We start from the raw sequence: 19,698 nt of genomic DNA, 5'->3' as shown, positions 1-19,698 counted from the left end.
ACTCTATTGCAAAATTAAAACTATTAAATAACTGTGAGATGCAAACATTGAAACAAAATTGCATTTAACTTGCATAGGAAATTAAATAATTATAAAGCAAATAATCTTCAACATACCAAAAATGCCCATTATTTATAGAAATGTAATATAAAAATATGTAATTATACCTAAAATATACTGTCAGCTTAAAATATGAATTAATATTGACCTTGTACTACTTTCAAGCTATTTGCTCATTTAAACTATTAGTAATTAAGACATCAAAGGATGCACAAGAATACTGTTCCTTCATTATTTCACTTAGTTTTATTTTTGAGATGGGATATATTCATGTCTTCATTAACCACAAATATATTTATCATGTTATTAATACTTTGATTCTTATTAATGTTAAATTTTCCACTAAGCACTTTTTAAAAGATTCCTGCAACATAGAACAATTTTGTCCTTTGAGGTGATAGAGATATATCGCAGAAGTGTTAAACAAAGCATTTTGATTGGAAAATTGAAGGAATTGAAGTCAATATAGTATATTAAAATGTCGTCCAGGTTAGAGATAGAGAAAATAATAAAATGGCTATCACTACAGAAACAATGATAATTTCTTCTTCTAATAAATAATTTTAGGTATGCGAGTATTACTTATACCAACATGTTCCAGAACAATGTTATATCTGAACCTTGCAGAAATTCTGAACTATAATCAAAATCTAATGGTGAAATCAAAGTATTTGATTTGTAGAGATTTTATTTGATTTGTAGAGAACATCTGTACCTATAGCCTAGATATAGCTTTGTCTGGAGATGTCAGCAGCTTGAAATCAGATTGGAATGGAAAACTATTCTAGATTGTATTGTGGTTTATGAATAAATCAAATTACAGTTAAGAAATAGAAAAAAAAACTTTGCTCTAATCTGAGATACTGTAAATAGTGACTTTTGGAAACTCTAATAGGATTTTTCCAGCCTTATTTAGTTAAGTACATCATGGTTTCTTTTAACATTTTCTAAAGTTCCTCAACTCTATGTGACTTAATATTTATATTTATGACTTAATATTTCTGAGATAATCTTTCAACTAACTTTCCTACAATCTCTCATGCCTCATTTCATTTCATATTTACAATAACATCCTTGACAGCTAGGTTAAGTTGAAAGACAGCTAATAGTATATAGTTAGCAAAATTGTCCCATGATTGATTTTTTATTTCATCAACCAAGGCATCCACTAATGGAATAGGAGTGAACAATACTGGTGATTCTTCCTGCCCCTGCAGATTGTACATTGGACATAGGAGACTACAAAGAGGAAGGAACATTGTTTTCCCTAATTCACTGGCAAGTTACCTTATATTAAGACCAATGTTCAACTACTGGAATTAATCCTACCTTGTTTCCATAACCATGATTATATCACACTTACTTTAATCCCTCATGACATCCAGCACATTTTGCTTATTACCTATACCTCATATATTAAAATAGAGATATTTAAGACAGTGAATTAGATTCCTTGTGTTCTCTTTCCCTTTTTCTTTACGCCCATATCTAAGCCCCCATTGGTGAACTAGTAATTTCCAAAGCACTTCCACTTTGCTGAACAGGCCTGCTGTTCAGATTAATCAGCCACAGCTACAAATCTATTTTCTCTCCTTACTGAGATAAATTCCATCTCTGCAAAGCATCCCTTCCTCCTGAAAGTTCATACACTTATTGAAATACTGAAACCTCTGTTGTAAGCAGGAATTAACATGATATATGGTTCTTTCTTTTGCTGAACTGTAATGAGAATTATTTGATGAAAACCAACATGGGTTTGTCCACATGGATGAGTCTTGTCAGACTTACCATCACATCTTAGAGTCAGGCACCTGAGAGATAATACACATGCTGAGATGGAATACCTAGATGACAAATGGGAAGTCCTGTACTTCTCAAGAGGGCATAACTTATGAACTTCTTTCTCTGAGTGATTGGTGATGGATCTACATGGATCAGTTGGCAGAGCCTCAACTGCAAGAGTCTTCTTAGCTCCCTCATGTTTCTAGAAGATTCTTTAAAGTCTGGATTTAAAAAATTAAATATTTAATGTCAACAAGTTTTCAAAGTCTAGATATAAGAAGTGGCTGCCAAGATGTAGAGTAATGTTGATGTAGTGTCTTTTTGCAAGCCCCCTTCTTTCTCATCCTTAGAAGTTGTAAACATCATTGACCTTCTGTTTTTGGAAAGCATTAGAATCTACACATTTTCCTCTTGAAAAGTAAGCTGAATATATAATATTCCAGCCTCCAGTTATCAACCTTTATATTAAGGACTTCCACAAGCTTGGTATTTAACAGCCTTCTTTCCTCTCGGGGAAGAAAGAAAATATGGCACATCTCTTGGAGGCAACTGCCAAAACCCCATTTCTGGCCAGGATGTCTTCTGTATTCACTGGACTAAGAAAGAAAAGAGGGAAAAGCAAATAGAATTCTTTCTTTCCCAAAATACACTAAGACAGTGCAATTGATCATCTGTTGAATCAAATGTTAGGCAGCTGGCTTGAAGTGATCAGATGAATTCCAATTACTCTACTTCTCATCTGCTTCCCAGAATGCACCAGGAATATGCAAGTGAACTTCTGGAGAAAAAAATTTCAGTTAAGAAGTGACACAGAAACATATTTAATATGTATTATGTTAATAGTACGGTGTCGTAGTAGTTATGAGTGCAGTACTGCAGACTACTTCTGCTGACTGGTGGCTGACTGCAATTTGGCAGTTTGAATCTCACCAGGTTCAAGGTTGATTCAGCCTTCCAACATTCTGAGGTGGATAAAATGAGGACCCAAATTGTTGGGGGCAATATGCTGACTCTGAAACTGCTTAGAGAGGGTTGTAAAGCACTATGAAACAGTACATAAGTCTAAGTGCTAAGTGCTATCGCTACTATGATGACATATCATTTATTGAGCATTCCTAGTTAGGCATAAATGACATTTTTGTTAACACCTATGGTACTGGGTGAAATATAACATGATTAAAATTGCCAACTTAATTGGTCTGAATTGTCCTTTGTTTATCTCCATATGAGTCCACTTCCACACTAAATTTGCACACTGGAAAGCAACTTAAGGGAACACCCTTTTCTACAAATATTTTCAATGGTTAATCTACAAGACCAAACAGCTGCATACATTTTATCACTCGGCCAATTCACTTTAAAATATTGGTTTTCTTTGGTGCAAAATCATACATTTCTTCTCCATACCTTTTGGTGTTGTAAATCTATGCTTTATAGAGAAAAAAATGTATTTACTTTATTAAAAATGTTATTCTGTCAAGGTTTAGGGTTTCATTATAGTTTCTATTATATACCCGAAATTAAATGCAGATGTATTAAAGCTGAAATTAATATAACAAATTAAAAGTCTGTTTAAAATAGGTGTTTTTATACAAAGTCTATCTTTCAGATTTTGATTTTAATTAAAAACAAAACTCCATAAAGAAAAATAGGCTCCACAATTCAGCAAAAAGTACAGTTCAGAAATCCAGAAAAACTACAGAGAAAGTATAAGTTATTCTCGGTTGACATCAAAGCAACCGTAGGCAATTTTTTTCAAACAAACTCAGTTATGTGGGATCATGGATCATACAGAGGAAAACAGTCTCTGAAGTAACTTGCATCCAGTTGTATGCAGCTTGAATAATAATGATCAGAACTTGCATTTTGAGAGACAGTTTAGAATAGGGGTTAAGGTATCAGGTTAGACACTGGAAGACCCTGACTTTTACACTCTAACACAGCTGTGTGAGTTTGGGTCAGTTACTTTCTCTCAACCCTAAGAAGGCGGCAATGGCAAACCACTTTTGAAATTGCTGTCAAGAAAATGAAGCAATGACACACAGAAAACAAAATGAACACAAACACAAATCCCTGGCATTTCACCAAGAAACAAAGTAGTAATCAATGCAATTCAGTGCCTTTAGATGTGATACTATTATTTCAGAGTTCTTCTACAAATCACCATATCAGCTAATAGGTTTCTGAAGTAAATACTCAATGTAGAAAGAACTGCAATAGTCAGATCTTGAAATCCAAGTAAGTGTATCACAGATCTTTTTTTCTAGGAAAGAACAGTAAAGCAAAGTGAATATAAGATGTTCCTAGTGATTGCCTAAATTTGTAAAACCTCAGTCATCTAGAAGTACACCAAACACAATTCTTGCTTTTTGCTGGAATCATATTAGAAACAGGGAGACATACCACCTTTCTGCAATTATAATGCCTTACAATAAGCAATTCTGGCATTTTTGGATTCAATTGCTTTTTATTATTTACCTTCACACTCATTACTTTCTGAACACACTCAAGAATTATTACCTGTTAAAACCAACTCCAAGTCCATATTGAAAAGCACTGGAAACAAAATTAAATCCTTTAATAGGTTCAAAGAACAGTCAATAAAATCTGAACTATATTTTGGAGCTAAGAATGTTCACTGTAAACCAGAGTTTTCTCATTTTTTTCCAGAGAATGTAGCAAGTCTCCAAAATAATAATAAAATAAAGTTAGGCCACACCTACCTCAAGGCATATTGTTAAACATTCTAGAAAATTCTAATAGGAAATTTTTATAATACACAAGAGAAACCAAAAAGACTCTTAAAGGAGAAATAATTCAAAAATAATGATGGGTCATCTTCTAATTACTAAACTGAAAAAGTGACTCATAAAGTGCTGAACATTTAGCTTCTGATAAGTTATATTAAAAATATAAATTTTATTCTCACTTATGAAAGAAGCATCCACTCCAATTTTTGATGAGAAATCAAATCTTCAAGCATTTGTATCATGAATATGCAGAAATATATTTAAAAGACCGTTGTATCCTCAAACATTGCATAAACAAATAATAAAGAATAAAATAACACTTTTCCAACATATGTTTCTAATCTCAACTTTGCTTAAAGATACAAATCTTTTATATATGGTCTCTACTGAAAAGAAAGAAAAAAAGAAAGAAAAACTTAAGTAGAATAAGTAACTGTCACAATTGTTCAATATCAGAAGAACCCCTAACACTTGATCTTAGCCAAAAAGGAAAGAAATCTGAAAATCATACCTGATGCTTCTTGAATTTTCACTTTCAGACCTGCAAAAAAATATATATATATTAATACTTATTAAAAATTTGCAGCAGATTCATATCTACATGCTAACTTACAACAATGATATTTCACTCAAAAGATCCCTGTTTTTACAGTAGTAAAGTTGCAGTAGTAAGAGTGAACAATTAAAATAGATGCTTATTGTGATAAGCTTTAAATATATGCATTTTAAAAACAAATATTACAATTAAAATTGGGATGAGTACAATTGAAGTAATACATCTAAATGTATTCTGTTCATTTTGTTTGTTTTAACTATATATATTCAACAAGACTCCTTTAGCATCAGAGTGTTAAATACTGTATACTGCTGTCCAATTCAGTAAGTAAAAGCATAATTCCAGATAGAATATATAAATAGCTATATATCTTTTTCCAGTTTTTAGTATGAATGGTGTATACTACAAAAAAGGATACACGTATAGGCTATTGAGTTTTCACTTCTTAAAAATGGCACTGTTTCTTAAAAGCTCATTAAACATTGAGAGTCAATGAATGTAATTAATTATTACTATTTCCTTCATGGATATCAGACTACATACAAGAAGTATAAAAATGAATATACACAAAGCAATACTTTAGAAAAATGTAGTGTACTTTTCCCTTTTATGTTAATAATGTTTCATACAGTATATAAATACCATTCACCCTAAGAAATCTTTTGATATAATTTAATGTCTTTCAAGCATTTTGTTGCATAGGCTAAGCAAGCAGCAGGATTTAATTGAGTTCCAAGCACTGAAGCGAATTGCCGGTACTCATAGCTGTCCATGGTCCTGCTGATACCAATTCAAGCAGATTACAGTCTGCTATGTAAGCAACGGCTGTTTTCTGAACTCTTCTCCTATTTCACTTTCATCATTTCTGGCAAAACCTTAAAGGCTTATGTTCAACTCACCAAGTCTCTCTCTTTACAAAATAATGCAACTATTATATAGAAGTATAATTTGAATCATACTTTTTCTATTTATTTATTATCTAATTTGAAGCAGCCAGGAAATTTAAACAAATTAAAAAGTAATCTAGTTCATGTAAACCAGAACCAAATTATAATTTTTTTCTGCATATTTTAAAGAAAATGTGACTTAACAAAATATAAGTTAACAAATCATTTTCCCCATTTAAAATTATTTTGATGTCAATGTAATGATCTATCTACATTTTGTTTTTCATTGTTCTAGAGACCTAATAACAAAGCTCCATAAGCTTGATAATCAACATCCATGTGATCTTGTTTTAACATACCACACCCTGCTTGTACTTTGGAGTCAGCTGCCTTGTATATTTCGCTTAATGAGTTTAGGGTCCAGGTTTTATTTGGATTTTATTAAAATGTATGCTATCCAACATTTTACCTAGAAAATTACATTTTACCTAGAAAAATGCAACTTTCTAATTTTACTACTGAAGCAATATAACTAAATGAACAAAATCTTTTTTGGTCTTCCTGGAACTAGCAGTAGAGTTCCTATAGAGCTGTTCCTGTATGGGAACAGCTTGACTTCAACATCAGAGAGTAGTCACCATCTGAGAGGGCCAAAATGGTAGTTGTATATTTTGGAAAGTCCAAATGGGAACTAATCAGGAGTAATAAGAAGAAGAATCTTATAGACTGAAAAGAAGAGGGTGAGAGTTTCAAGTAATAAGAGCAACAACGATGATTAGGTGACTGGAGGCTAAAGCATATAAAGAACAGTTGCTGGAATTGGGTATGTATAGTTTAATGAAAAGGACTGGGGTTTCCCGATAGTAATGTTCCAATAGCTAAGCAGTTATCACAAAGAAGAGGAAATCAACCTATTGTCCAAAACACCTGAAGGCAGAACAAGAAGCAATGGATGGAACTAATCAAGGAAACATAGAACTAAGAAGAAATTTCCTGATAGTTACAACAATTAATCAGTGGAACAATTTGTCTCCAAAAAGTTGTGAATGCTCCAACACTAGAAGCTTTTAAGAAGTAATTGAACAATGATTTGTCTGAAATGATATAGGACCTAAAGAGGGGTTAGGCCTGAAGACTTCCAATGTCCCTTCCAACTCTGTAGTTCTGTTAAGGTGTCCAGTTTAATAAAAAAACAGTGAAGGAATGCTACTTCATTATTCTTGAGTATAATAATAGAACTTTGAAGTTCTATTATTGTCCAAGTTCCTGTCTATCAAATCTCACACGAAACAAAATCAAGGCTTGATTTCTTTGTGTTTCTCTGTCATGCTTGCTTCAACTTGTGGACTGTGCAATCTCTTCTCCAAGCCACTTCTTAATAGCTTGTTCCTTCCTTTCATACTGTACTTCCCCAAATTCAGTTCTAAATTCTGTTATACTGGGATAGCATGCTAGAAACTTGCATTGCTGTGATCCCAAGGAGACCCCAATATTTGATATTTAACATCAATTCAATGTTAGAGCCGAGGTGGCACAGTGGTTAGAGTGCAGTACTGCAGGCCACTTCAGCTAACTGCTAACTGCAGTTCGGCAGTTCAAATCACACCGGCTCAGGGTTGACTCAGCCTTCCATCCTTCCGAGGTGGGTAAAATGAGGACCCGGATTGTTGGGGGCAATATGCTGAGTCTGTAAACCGCTTAGAGAGGGCTGAAAGCCCTATGAAGCGGTATATAAGTCGAACTGCTATTGCTATTGCTATTAATTGGAATCAGCATTGAAGGATAAATGGAAACACACTAAATTGCTGACTTTGACCAATACCTTCCTCTCTTATACCAAGAGTTGCACATGTGGAACAATGACATTATTAAAAGAAACACAATATCATAGACGAATTAATCAGTACCTGTCTCTGAAGCTTCATGAGAAGTGCAAACTGGTAATTAATGTCCTGGGAGTGAGATAAGGCAGAGATGTAATGGAAAATGTTTTAGGATAAGAAGAGATTAGTGGATGTTGAAGGGAGAAAGAAAAATGATTAAGAAAAAGGGAAGAGAAGTTTATTCTATTTTTAAACTTTATTCCTAGAAGTACCTTAGTGCTGGATTAAAATGGAACTTCTAAAATAACTTATGGGGAAACTCTTTCTCTCTGACACAGTATCTATCTATCCAAACACATACAATTCATATGGAATAGAATGACAAGTTTCATTGTTACATTACTGAATTTATAACTCAAGCAAATAAAATGGTGGCTGACCAACCCATGCACACTATATAAAAATCAAACAATGTTTGAAATGTCAAGTTCCAAGCAAGTTACTTAGAATTCCAGGGTAGGCTTTCATAACTGGTATCAATGAAGCGGAGATGAGCTTTTCAGCAATGATCTCATTTACTTTTATCCTAAGGTTTCATTTGCAACTGTGCTACCTGTGAACAGCTGACAGATACACCACAAAGTAATTTACTCTACCACCAAAGATGTCAGCCACAACTGCTAGATAAATGTCAGGACAAAATCAACTAACCAATCACTACACCAGGGCCATTTAGCCCAAAAACTCATCACTGCTTTATCTAGAATTTTCATTATAGGATAAAAAAGTGAAATATACCTTTGGATATTCTCTCACATTAGAGCTGAGTTATGATTAAAATAATTTTAAAAACTCCCATTCTAAACTCATAAAATTCATGGCAATCAACCTCCTATTCTCCCTTTATACTTTAGAACATTTCTAAAAATCAATACTTGAAATACACTTCTGAGAAACATTCGGAGTGGGACTGTATCTCCAGGCGCTTAATAAGCTGGGACAGCATGACCACAAATGGCTTGCGTTAAGAAACAATTCACCATGATTATGCAAACTTTTTCCTTTCTATAGAAATGACTTTTCCCCATTTCCAGAAATGGCATCAATTTTATTTTCTGGCCTATGTTGACAATTTGCTACAATCTAGTTGTCATAGAACCACATGGCAAGCGGAACTTACTGGTTTTTCTTTTATAAAAACATATCAGCGATACAGTGATTACATAACAATTATTTTTTAATTGCCATAGAAGCTACTTCTATACATTCCTTAATCCACTCCTGTCCAATTTTCTACCACCTAGTTTTTGTTTTGACACTTCTCGTTTCTTCTAACTCTTTGGAGATCCCTCCAAAGAGGGATCTTGGTCTTCAACTACTACAAGCTTTTCCCATTTTCTTTTCCATCTTTCACCATGGATCACCTGGTTCCTGACACTCTTACCCACTGCTTCCTCTTGTCCACATTCTGTCCAGTTGCCTCTTATTCCAACATGATCTTTCTAAAGCAAGTTTGTCAGATCCACCAGCTTTGACTTGGCATCTTGCCGGCATTCTGTCATCAGTTGGGTGAGGGACAGGGGGAACAAATGGGCAATAAAGTTGTATACCTTTATTATGGGAAATTGGGAGGGGGAATTGACCATTGAAGAAGGACAGAGCATTTTCGAATCCAGTTTGTATTGGTGCCCTGGAATCCTGGAATCTAAGGCTGTTTGCCCCAAATGTGGATTTTGCCCAAACACCTCAGAGTTTCTCATAACATATTGTCAGTACTAGATTGGCTTTGCATGGATGGACCATAATGGGGAGGTGTTCTGACCTCCACCCATCGAACCTGCAAATCACCCAGACACAGGCTTGGCTGTTTGCTACTCTTTAATCATGGCTTTATCAACTGCTTTGGCTGAAGACCCAGACACGACTCACATGCAAGACTAGTTGAAAATCCCACAGGCATAGATACATGAGACAGAGTATTCCAAACGGTTGTGTCTTGTAAATGACTCCTCCCCACTTCTTTACTTATATACTCTCTTGGGAGGGGCCAAGCCACAACCACCTGGGCTTAATTATCGTCTCTGAGTTTGCCTCCGCAGCTGCTGCTTCCGTTTCTACGCCCTTCTGTGTCTGGCATCAGGAACAAACTGCCTTGAGTCCTCCCCACTGCTCCATGCCTCAGGCACCTCCTGGTGGCCAACCAGCCTCTCTGGTCCCTGCACTGAGTCTGAACCCTGCCCAGGGTCCTCCACATCTTCCCTGGTGGACTCATATGGTTCCTCGCTATCCGAGTCCATCAGCAGCTCAACTGGATCCTGCTGGGCCACAACAGGAGGGCTAGGGGAAAACAGGGGTCTTAGCTTTGTATTAGCATGAGGGAATTTTAGATTCCACTTGACTCTTCTGAAATCAGCATCTCTTAGTAAAATGCCATTTCACTTCAACCAAATGGAGTCAAGAGTTTTACTTCCCTAAGGAATCAGACTGGGGCAGGTTTCTTTTTATATTTTATTCCTCCAAAGCCTATATGGCAGCTTGCAAGTGATTCTAATGAGATTAGACTTTTTCTCCCTTTTTCCTTTGTAACTGCCTATCTTTCTAAACTGCACACCTGGCATTCAGATCAGCAGAGGCAGAGAGAGAGAGAGAAACCTTTGATCTTGACTTTTGCACAGAACAATCTCTTGTTTCAGGGTAATTTATCCTTCCACAGACACGATGACATAATGCATTGATAATCCATGGACAATGGATACAGAGATGAATATTAAACAATATTTTACAATTTATTCTCCAAATGTCTTGGAATTTTTAGACTTCTGCAAACAATAGTTTATTTTGCAAAAAGAATTGCCACACAGAAAACAGCAATTAAAAATTAATTCTAACTAAACAAATATTCTAACTAAAACTAGAATATTTCATTATACAGAATAAGTAAAGACATTTAAAAATGCAAATACGTATTTCCTATTAGATCCATCAGTCTCACATGTATGTATGTGACAAACATATTTTATAATTTTATAACGTCATGTCAGCACATCTGGTTAGAGAGTTGAAAAAGATACTCCAGGGCAAAAGTCTTGTTTACTGAATTTATACACACATATCTTCAAAGAATGCCCTTATTTATTTTGCAAATCTAACAAAACTCCAGAAGTAATCTTGTAGCTCAAATGACTGTAAACTATTCATTTGCTGATAAATAAAGGCATAAATAGTAATTTAGGAGACTAAGCTAAGAAACAGAAAGTTTCTAATTCACCTCTAACCATGAATCCACTAGGTAAACTAGGGCTAAGTTCAGTTGGTGCAAGTAATACAGCAAAATGATTGATATCAAACATTTTAAAGCGGGCAGATTTTTTTTCATATGCTAGTACTAATTAAGGGCAGGGTGCCACCAGCGGTGGGTTGCTGCCAGCATTACTGCTGGTTTGGTGCATGCAAAAAATACTACTGGTTCGAACCGGTAGGAACCCATCACTGGGTACCACTAAAGATGTCTCATCCACATTTGAAACCACAAAGAATTACCAGCATATTGGATATTGCTGTCCATTGAATCTCCTCTCAATATCTATTAGAAGAATTATTGTATTATATTACAGGAAGTCCTCAACTTACAACTATTTATTTAGTGACTGCTTAAAGTATGACTGTGTTGAAAAAAAGTGATTTATGATCAGTCATTGCACTTATATCCATTGCAGAATCCCCATGATTGTGTGATCAACATTTGGGCTCTTGGCAACCATCAAGTATTTACAATAATTGCAACATCCTTTTAATTGTCTTTTGGGACCTTCCCAGCCAGCTTCCATCAAGCAAAGTCAGTAAGGGAAGAGTGATTTGTTTAATGGTCACAGGATTCACTTAATGACTCTTTCAATTCGCTTAACGGCAAAAAGGCCATAAAATTGTTCCAGTCCCCACTATGGTCATAATTCAAGGACTACATATACTACACACACTTTTCAAAATATATATTAAGGTAACTATTAATGTGGTGATTATGATGATCTTGGGATCAGGACAGAAATAGATAAGGTATTTGAATATGTAAAAAAAACACCTCATTTTGTTTTAAATATTTAAAGGGCAGTACATGAAGTGGTGAATAGATGTGGTACTAGGAAGGATGGTTTACATGGATATAATAGTTTGAAGAGATATAGTGAATTATTTAAGTGTAAAATTATTATCTCATGCCTTTAATTTCTTTGATTTACAAATATGTATTTTTTCCCAGTTTTGCACGATTGCTCATTCAGAATAGGAAGAGTGGAATGGTTCCAGTCTAGCTTTCCTTACTTTCATATCATCTTTATTTCCATACCACCTATTTTTTGTCTTTGAAATTACTTATGCATTTTGATGATCTCTTCAAGTCCATCTTACTACAACTAGGTCTTTGACTTCCTTGACATTTTCCATGTAACAAAGTTGATGGAAGCGCATGCTTATGCACCTGCATTTTTGACAAGCAATCATTCCTCACCATAGAGTATTTTTTACCTTTGTTCCAGATTTTGCACATCTTAACACTCTTCCAGCTATACTGTAAACTGTGCTGCATTCCTTCATGCCTATTATTATTTCAATTGCAACATGATATGCAGTTTATTCAGCTAAAATGATAATAATTGGCAAAAATATGGCGCAGTATAAATATACTATATATAGCATGAATTCTTTTTTGCTAGACTTACCTCCTTCAACCTGTTCTCATAAAACTAAATTCTATAATGTGGCACACACATTTGTGTCCTTGCTTTCATACTTACATTGTTTATTCCTTCAACATTATTCTATATGAGAGCGGTATCAATAGATATGTTCAATGCTATAAAGAATTTATAGATTATATATATTATACAGAAAAATATTGAAGTAGTTGAAGCTTTGGCAACGTGAAGCTTTCAAATCCATATTTTCAAAACAGATAAATGGCTATAATTTAAGATTTCATTCTAGCAGCTTTAGCTGTCAAACTCTAAACAAGCATCCAAATTGCTGAAGTTGCACTAATTCAGCCATAGTTTCTTCTTTTAATGATAGCATTACTACCTGCCTTTTTCTGAGAGTCAGATAATAGTGTGTGTGTGTGTGTGTGTGTGTGTGTGTGTAAATGCAGCTATTGACTATGATTACACAAATAGTTTTTCTTCAGGATGATCTCTATACAGTCTAGTACTTTGGTCTTCCAGTTGGACACTCATCATCTATGTAATTGAATCTATTCAGCCAGCTGCTGGTATTCGGTCTTTCTTTTTTATCTTTCTGATCTCCTAGTAGTAAATAGGGAATATCTTCTGAGGAATCTTGTATTTTGACATCTCTACTAACACGATTCTCTGAAAATAAGACCCGGTCGTATTGTCTTTTGGGTTCCAAAATAAGCTTCAGGTCTTATTTTTAGGAGATATTTTACCCGCTCACCTTATGACTACTGTAACCAGGCCTCCCACACCCTGCCACCTATTGCACCACTGACTGACTGACTTCTGCAGCTGCACGTGACCAGACGCCACATGGCTTGTCATGTCAGTGCCACTGCTTGCAGCAGGAGATTGTGTAGTGTTATGTGCCATTGCATGCATGGCTGGTAGCATCGGCACAATGTGCCACATGGTGTCTGCAAGTGACCACGGAAGTCGGGAAGTGGCATGACAGATGTTGGGCATGGGAGGCCTGGTTGCGGTGGTCCTAAGGGAAGTGGGTGCAGGGCACATGGGGCACTTCCATCCCCCCACTCCCGCACTAGCTTGATTTTTTCACATGTGCCTCATCCCACCTCGTACAACCAGATGATGGGCAGGGCTTAACTAGGGCTTATTTTTTGGGGAGGGCTTATATTAGGCACAGACATGAAAATTAAGTTAGGGGTTGTTTTGGGGGTAGGTCATATTCTCAGGAAAACATGGTATACAAAATTTCATTATATTTAGTATATTCTATATTCATATATAATCCCAGTACAAGAATCCTCACACCACTCTGGACAAATAACAGTTCGCCCCACACACTCACACAAATTCAAGGGGCAGGTTGTTCCATTGCTTAATTGCTCTCACTGTTAGGAAATTCCTCCTTAGTGTAAATTTGGTTCTCTCACTGTGAAACTTTCAACCACTCTTTTTGAGCTTAGAAAGCTTCTTTGGAAGAATTTCATTGGTTTTTTGTGTCTACTTCAATGCCATTGTAATAGTTTCTTCTCTCTTCTACCAAATCTTAGAAAGTTTTTTTTAGGTTGCTTCCTGGAATCTTTGTTTTTCTTGACTTTGGCTTGTCTTCCCTTCTTGGCAATTTTCAAGATTGTTCTCAATTGTTGTGACATCCAGTTTATTTGTTTTCCTGCTCCTTGGTCTTGGCAGTCTCTTTTCACATTTATCTTTGACAACTACTTTAATTTCATTCCACAGTTCTTCTGCTTCCTGGTCAATGAAGTTCAAGACTTGAAAGCAATTCCTTATGCTATCCTTGAAAATACTGGTATATGCTCAAGATCATAATGTGGATATTGATTGGCTTTCTTCTTCTACTTTAACTTGTTCATGATATGTTCTGATTTAGTCAAGCAGCTATATCCTGCTGGCCCCTGGGGTCCATCTACAAAACGTTAGGCTTCTTTGCCAGCAATTTTGAGAAGGTTATATTTTGTTATTTGAAAACAAAATATATTGAAATATATATTAAAATATTGAAAACAAAATTGCTGGCAAAGTGATTTGACATTTGTTCATCTGACTCTACTGATTGTACTTTGAGTCACACATATACGGCTATAATTGGGCTCTTCTACCTTTTCCCACCACCGTGTTTCCCAGAAAATACGACCTGTCCTGAAACTAACACGTTACCACATTTTTTGTGTGGGCAAAAATATAAGCCCATCCCCAAAAATAAGCCCCCTGGACAACCCCCTCTCTGGCCAAGCAGAGCACCACTCACCGACCTAGCAGTATCCCAAAGGCGTCAAGCCACAGGAGCCGGGGGGAAAGGCGCTGCCTTTGGGATACTGCTAGGTTGGGGAGTGATGTTCTGCCTGGTCGGAGGGGGGAGTTGCCGGGTGGCTGCTCTCTTGTGAGCGGCCTCCCGAAGAGCCAGGCACAGCCTCAGGGGTGAAGCAGCCATGAGGTGACCATGCTCACAAGCAGCCTCCCGGCAAACCCCCTCTCCAGCCAGGCAGAGCGCCATTCACTGACCTAGGGGGTATCCCTAAGGCACCAAGGCATGTGGCGCTCTGCCTGCCCCCCAGCTCCCGCGGCTTGGCACATTAGGGATATCCCCTAGGTCAGTGCATGGCGCTGTTCCGCCCCCAGCAAGCATGCCTCCCAGCCTCACCATGCCTTGGCCCAGCTCTCCCTGCAGCCACCAGGAATTTGCTGGGCGGTTGATCATGAGCGTGGTCACCTCATGGCTGCTTCGCTCCTGAGGTTGTGCCCGGCTCCTTGGGAGCCCGCTCACAAGGGAGCAGCTGCCCGGCAACCCCAAAACAATAAGCCCTCCCCCTATAATAAGCTCAAGGCCACATTTCATGGGGCAAAAGAAAATAAGACCCTGTCTTATTTTCAGGGAAACATGGTACTAATAATATCACTTTGGTTTCTGTGTATTCTATCTTGAAATATCTATGAATATAGGCATAATTTTGTTATGTGAAGACTTGTGCTAGCAGTGAAGAAATAATAGGATTTAGTAAGTCATTCTGTTTTCATTGCTGTTTCTATATTTTATTGCATTTTCTTCCTCAATATTTCATTATTTATAACTGTCATTCCAGTTGCCAGCCATAAGCACAGTCTTGCTTGCATGTTCTATTAAAGTTAGACTGAGTTGACCATAATATCAAGGAACCTCCTTTTCTTTTGCATCTTTGATGGAATAAAAATTTGGAAATTTATAATATTCCAGAGCATACGGTTTGGGGCAAGAATCCTGTTTTTTTTAGCTTGTAGTTCTTCCCACAAGTGCCTGAACCTGAAATGGACTTCCTTCAAATCTAAGTAAGGGATTTGAATTCATGAAATTGCATACTGCAACTACATAATCAGTTCTCCTGATTAGTGAGAATGATGAGTAGAAAACTACCATATTTAGAAGCAGAGAGGCAACTAGGAAAAAAATGAGCACAAAATAACTCTCTCAATGCTGTACCCTAAATGGCTCAAAGGTGAGAGCAATAGTGTCAGATTAACAAAGGCCAAATCAGTTGTGTCATCAAATGTCAAAACATACAACCTTTGGAAAAGAGCTGGCAGAGAAACCTAACTTTTTGTACAAGTGCCACTACTGCTACCACTATTGCAGAATTTTCTAAAAACTGCTCTAACTCTTTGTAGAAGGACCCCAGATGCCAGTAAGATGTGGCTACTTGGTTAAATCACAACAGAGGTTGTCTGTGTTATGATCACTGGCTTACATATTAAGAGTTAGTTTTATTACCTTCCTATATCCAAAGTAAAAGATAAATAACAACATAAAAGTAGAGTGAAATCATGCACTATATATTAAAAGCATACAAGGATTTTTCCAAACTGGATTTATGATTCTAGAAAAATGTAAGGAGGATCAAGTTTTATTGAAAGTTATATATTGTCTTAAATAAGAAAGAATTCTTTGGAGGATTTTTCTCTATGGAAATTAAATAAAGCTTAACATAGAGACAGAGTTCACTGGCTCGCTTGGCTAACACAGAAGTAATAAAAAAGCTGTTATCTGAAAAGGCATTAGAGTGGACAAATGCTGTATGGTAATTTCAAGGGATATCAATAGAAATAGGGAAGATTTCCAATATGGGAAAAATATATTAGAGGAAAAGAAGTTTAAAAATTCTATACAAAATTGTTACATGGGACTCCTGAAGGAGTAGGATTTTACTTGGCAATTGCTAACTCATCCTTGCCAAACAGAAAATAAAAGGTTGCATAGTCTTCATTTCATTTCATTTACATAACCACTGTGATGATGGCCAATTCTCTTGTCTACACTGTCCTGATTGCTGGTGGAGCTAAGCCAAATCTATATTCATAGCAGTGAGAGGTTTTAATTGTGATTCATGGCAGAGCTGTTTCTAAACTGTAGCAGAGTCTTGTCATAGGAGGTGCATTGTATCTACATAGAGTACGCAAGCTGCTTGATTTCTAAACCAAATGGGAAAGCTATTTGTATTACAACAGCCCCTTATCAGAAACCTGGTCCCATGATCAAATGCACAACTGTTCTGGATGCCAGAATATAGGATCCAGGCTTTGTGATGTGAACAGCAGCATTATAAATGATTATCTTGAAGAAAAGGGTTGAAAAACATACCGTTATTATAAATGCAACATGGTGATTGAAGAGGTGCCAGTTGAGGCAATAAAATAGGTGGAACTGACACCAGTGTTACTAGTGGAGCTACAACTAATAGACCCCTACCCCCAGAATAAAAACAAGTTTACACTCTAGCTTCAGCAATAGCCACTGAAGAGTAGAAACGTGCTGCCACTATTGCAGCATTTCCTACAAATTGCTCTAAGGACCATGCAGGATGAGCAACATTGCGGGATCTGATATGAAAGACTAAGACAAACTAAAGGAGCACTAAGCAATAGAAATGGTTAGTAGAAGACAACTAGCAAGAAAAGTGGAAGATCGCTAAGAAGCAGGGCTCAATAGCCTTTTGTGCAAAGGTGGAGTTTACTTATAAAGTATAGACACCACACAGCAGAACAATGATCCTCCAGTATTCATGGATTTTTCACTAACCCAATATATAATTTTTAAATGGTGAGCTTTGCAGTTATTCTTACGGTAATGTTGGAAATGCTTTTTACTTTTAATCATATATTAGAATACCACCTGAAAACTCTCAATTAACCCTCTGTGAATAATTTGTTCTGTCAACTTCATTAGTGATACACCATAATGTGATCCTTTTATGCTATGCAGCAATATAAATTTGCATGCCACAAATGCAGTTTTGGATCTCATGATAAATGTAGTTATTAAATGATACACAGCCAGTATGGTCTTTGCATTTTATTAATGACTTTCTCCAAAACGTAAAGGCCAGCTACAGATAGCAAATCCAGGAAATTATTGCTTATCAGGAAAGACTCAATCAGTGCTGTAATAAACTATGAATAAACAGGAAGAAAGTCATTATCTTTTGATGGACTGAGAAGTCAAAAGGTAAACAAATTGCTCTGGATACAAATTATCTGTTTATATTACTGATTATATTACTTACCTAGCAACAGCGTACGTAAGCAAACATGTCAATAACAGTTTGGGTAAAAGAACAAATTGTTCCTTACCACGTTATTTGATCCTTATATACAATCATTATAGAGTTGCAGTGTGCATGTGTGTGCATGTGTGTGTGTGAGAGGGGGGGGTGAGAGAAAGAGAGCAAATGAGAGCTAGAAGACCTCTAAGGTCCCTTCCAACACTATTATTTTATATACATATGTACAGTAAGCTTATATGTATATATGTATGTATGTATAGTGTATGTGTGTATATGTGTGTGTGTGTGTGTATGTGTGTGTGTATATATAGTCTCCCTTTATTTATTTATCAGCACAAATACTACACAAATGTAACAAAAAGGCAACAGTAAAATATTGGGCTTTCTGTCTGGATGGTCTCTTGGGACGAGCCGATGGACAGAGAATGGAAGCAGTTAGCTTCCTCCCATAATTGGGGCATACCAGGGGTTGTGACTTTAAACATATACCTTTCTCCCTGGCTCAGCTGATAAGGAGTCGAACTCTGTGGCTTAGTGGTTAATACATCTGCCTAATATGCAATACAGCCCAGATTCGAATCCCAGTAAGGGTATGGCTAGCTGATGAGAGCTAAATAGCTTGAAATAGATCTATACTAGTCTCCCTTTATTTATTTATCAGCCCAAATACTACACACACACACACACACACACACACACACGCACACACGTTGTATTTGTGCTGATAAATAAATAAAGGGAGACTAGTATAGATCTATTTCAAGCTATTTAGCTCTCATCAGCTAGCCATACCCTTACTGGGATTCAAACCTGTGCTGTATTGCATCTTAGGCAGATGTGTTAACCACTAAGCCACAGAGTTCGACTTCTTATCAACTGAGCTGGGGTAATAGGTATCTATTTAGAGTTACAAGCCCCAGTATGCCCAAATATGGGAGGAAGTTCATTACTTCCATTCTCTATCCATCGGCTCGTCACAAGAGACCATCCAGACAGAAACCCAATATTTTTACTGTTGCCTTTTTGTTACATATGTGTTTTATTTGTGCTGATAAATAAATAAAGGGAGACTAGTATATATCTATTTCAAGCTATTTAGCTCTCATCAGCTAGCCATACCCTTACTGGGATTCGAACCTGTGCTGTATTGCATCTTAGGCAGATGTGTTAACCACTAAGCCACAGAGTTCGACTTCTTATCAACTGAGCTGGGGTAATAGGTATCTATTTAGAGTTACAAGCCCCAGTATGCCCAAATATGGGAGGAAGTTCATTACTTCCATTCTCTATCCATCGGCTCGTCACAAGAGACCATCCAGACAGAAACCCAATATTTTTACTGTTGCCTTTTTGTTACATATGTGTTTTATTTGTGCTGATAAATAAATAAAGGGAGACTAGTATATATCTATTTCAAGCTATTTAGCTCTCATCAGCTAGCCATACCCTTACTGGGATTCGAACCTGTGCTGTATTGCATCTTAGGCAGATGTGTTAACCACTAAGCCACAGAGTTCGACTCCTTATCAGCTGAGCCAGGGTGATAGGTATCTATTTAGAGTTACAACCCCCGGTCTGCCCAAATATGGGAGGAAGTTCA

At 36.5% G+C, this 19,698-nt stretch overlaps 1 protein-coding gene across 9 annotated transcripts in view; it reads right to left on the bottom strand.

Moving 5' to 3' along the window:
• The window catches only part of IQSEC1 (IQ motif and Sec7 domain ArfGEF 1), a 307,267-nt gene that overhangs the window by 252,365 nt on the left and 35,204 nt on the right, over positions 1-19,698 (bottom strand). For all 9 annotated transcript variants that reach the window (XM_087709086.1, XM_087709092.1, XM_087709094.1 and 6 more), the window contains exon 2: positions 5,104-5,133. In XM_087709086.1, the coding sequence (XP_087565212.1) occupies positions 5,104-5,133 (30 nt within the window). The remainder of the gene's footprint in view (positions 1-5,103; positions 5,134-19,698) is intronic.

Source organism: Thamnophis sirtalis, unplaced genomic scaffold (genome assembly GCF_051295495.1).
Source record: "Thamnophis sirtalis isolate CommonGarterSnake01/CBP01778 unplaced genomic scaffold, rThaSir2_p1.2 scaffold_3, whole genome shotgun sequence".
NCBI lineage: Eukaryota > Metazoa > Chordata > Lepidosauria > Squamata > Natricidae > Thamnophis > Thamnophis sirtalis.
This window is presented reverse-complemented; position numbering and strand designations above follow the sequence as displayed.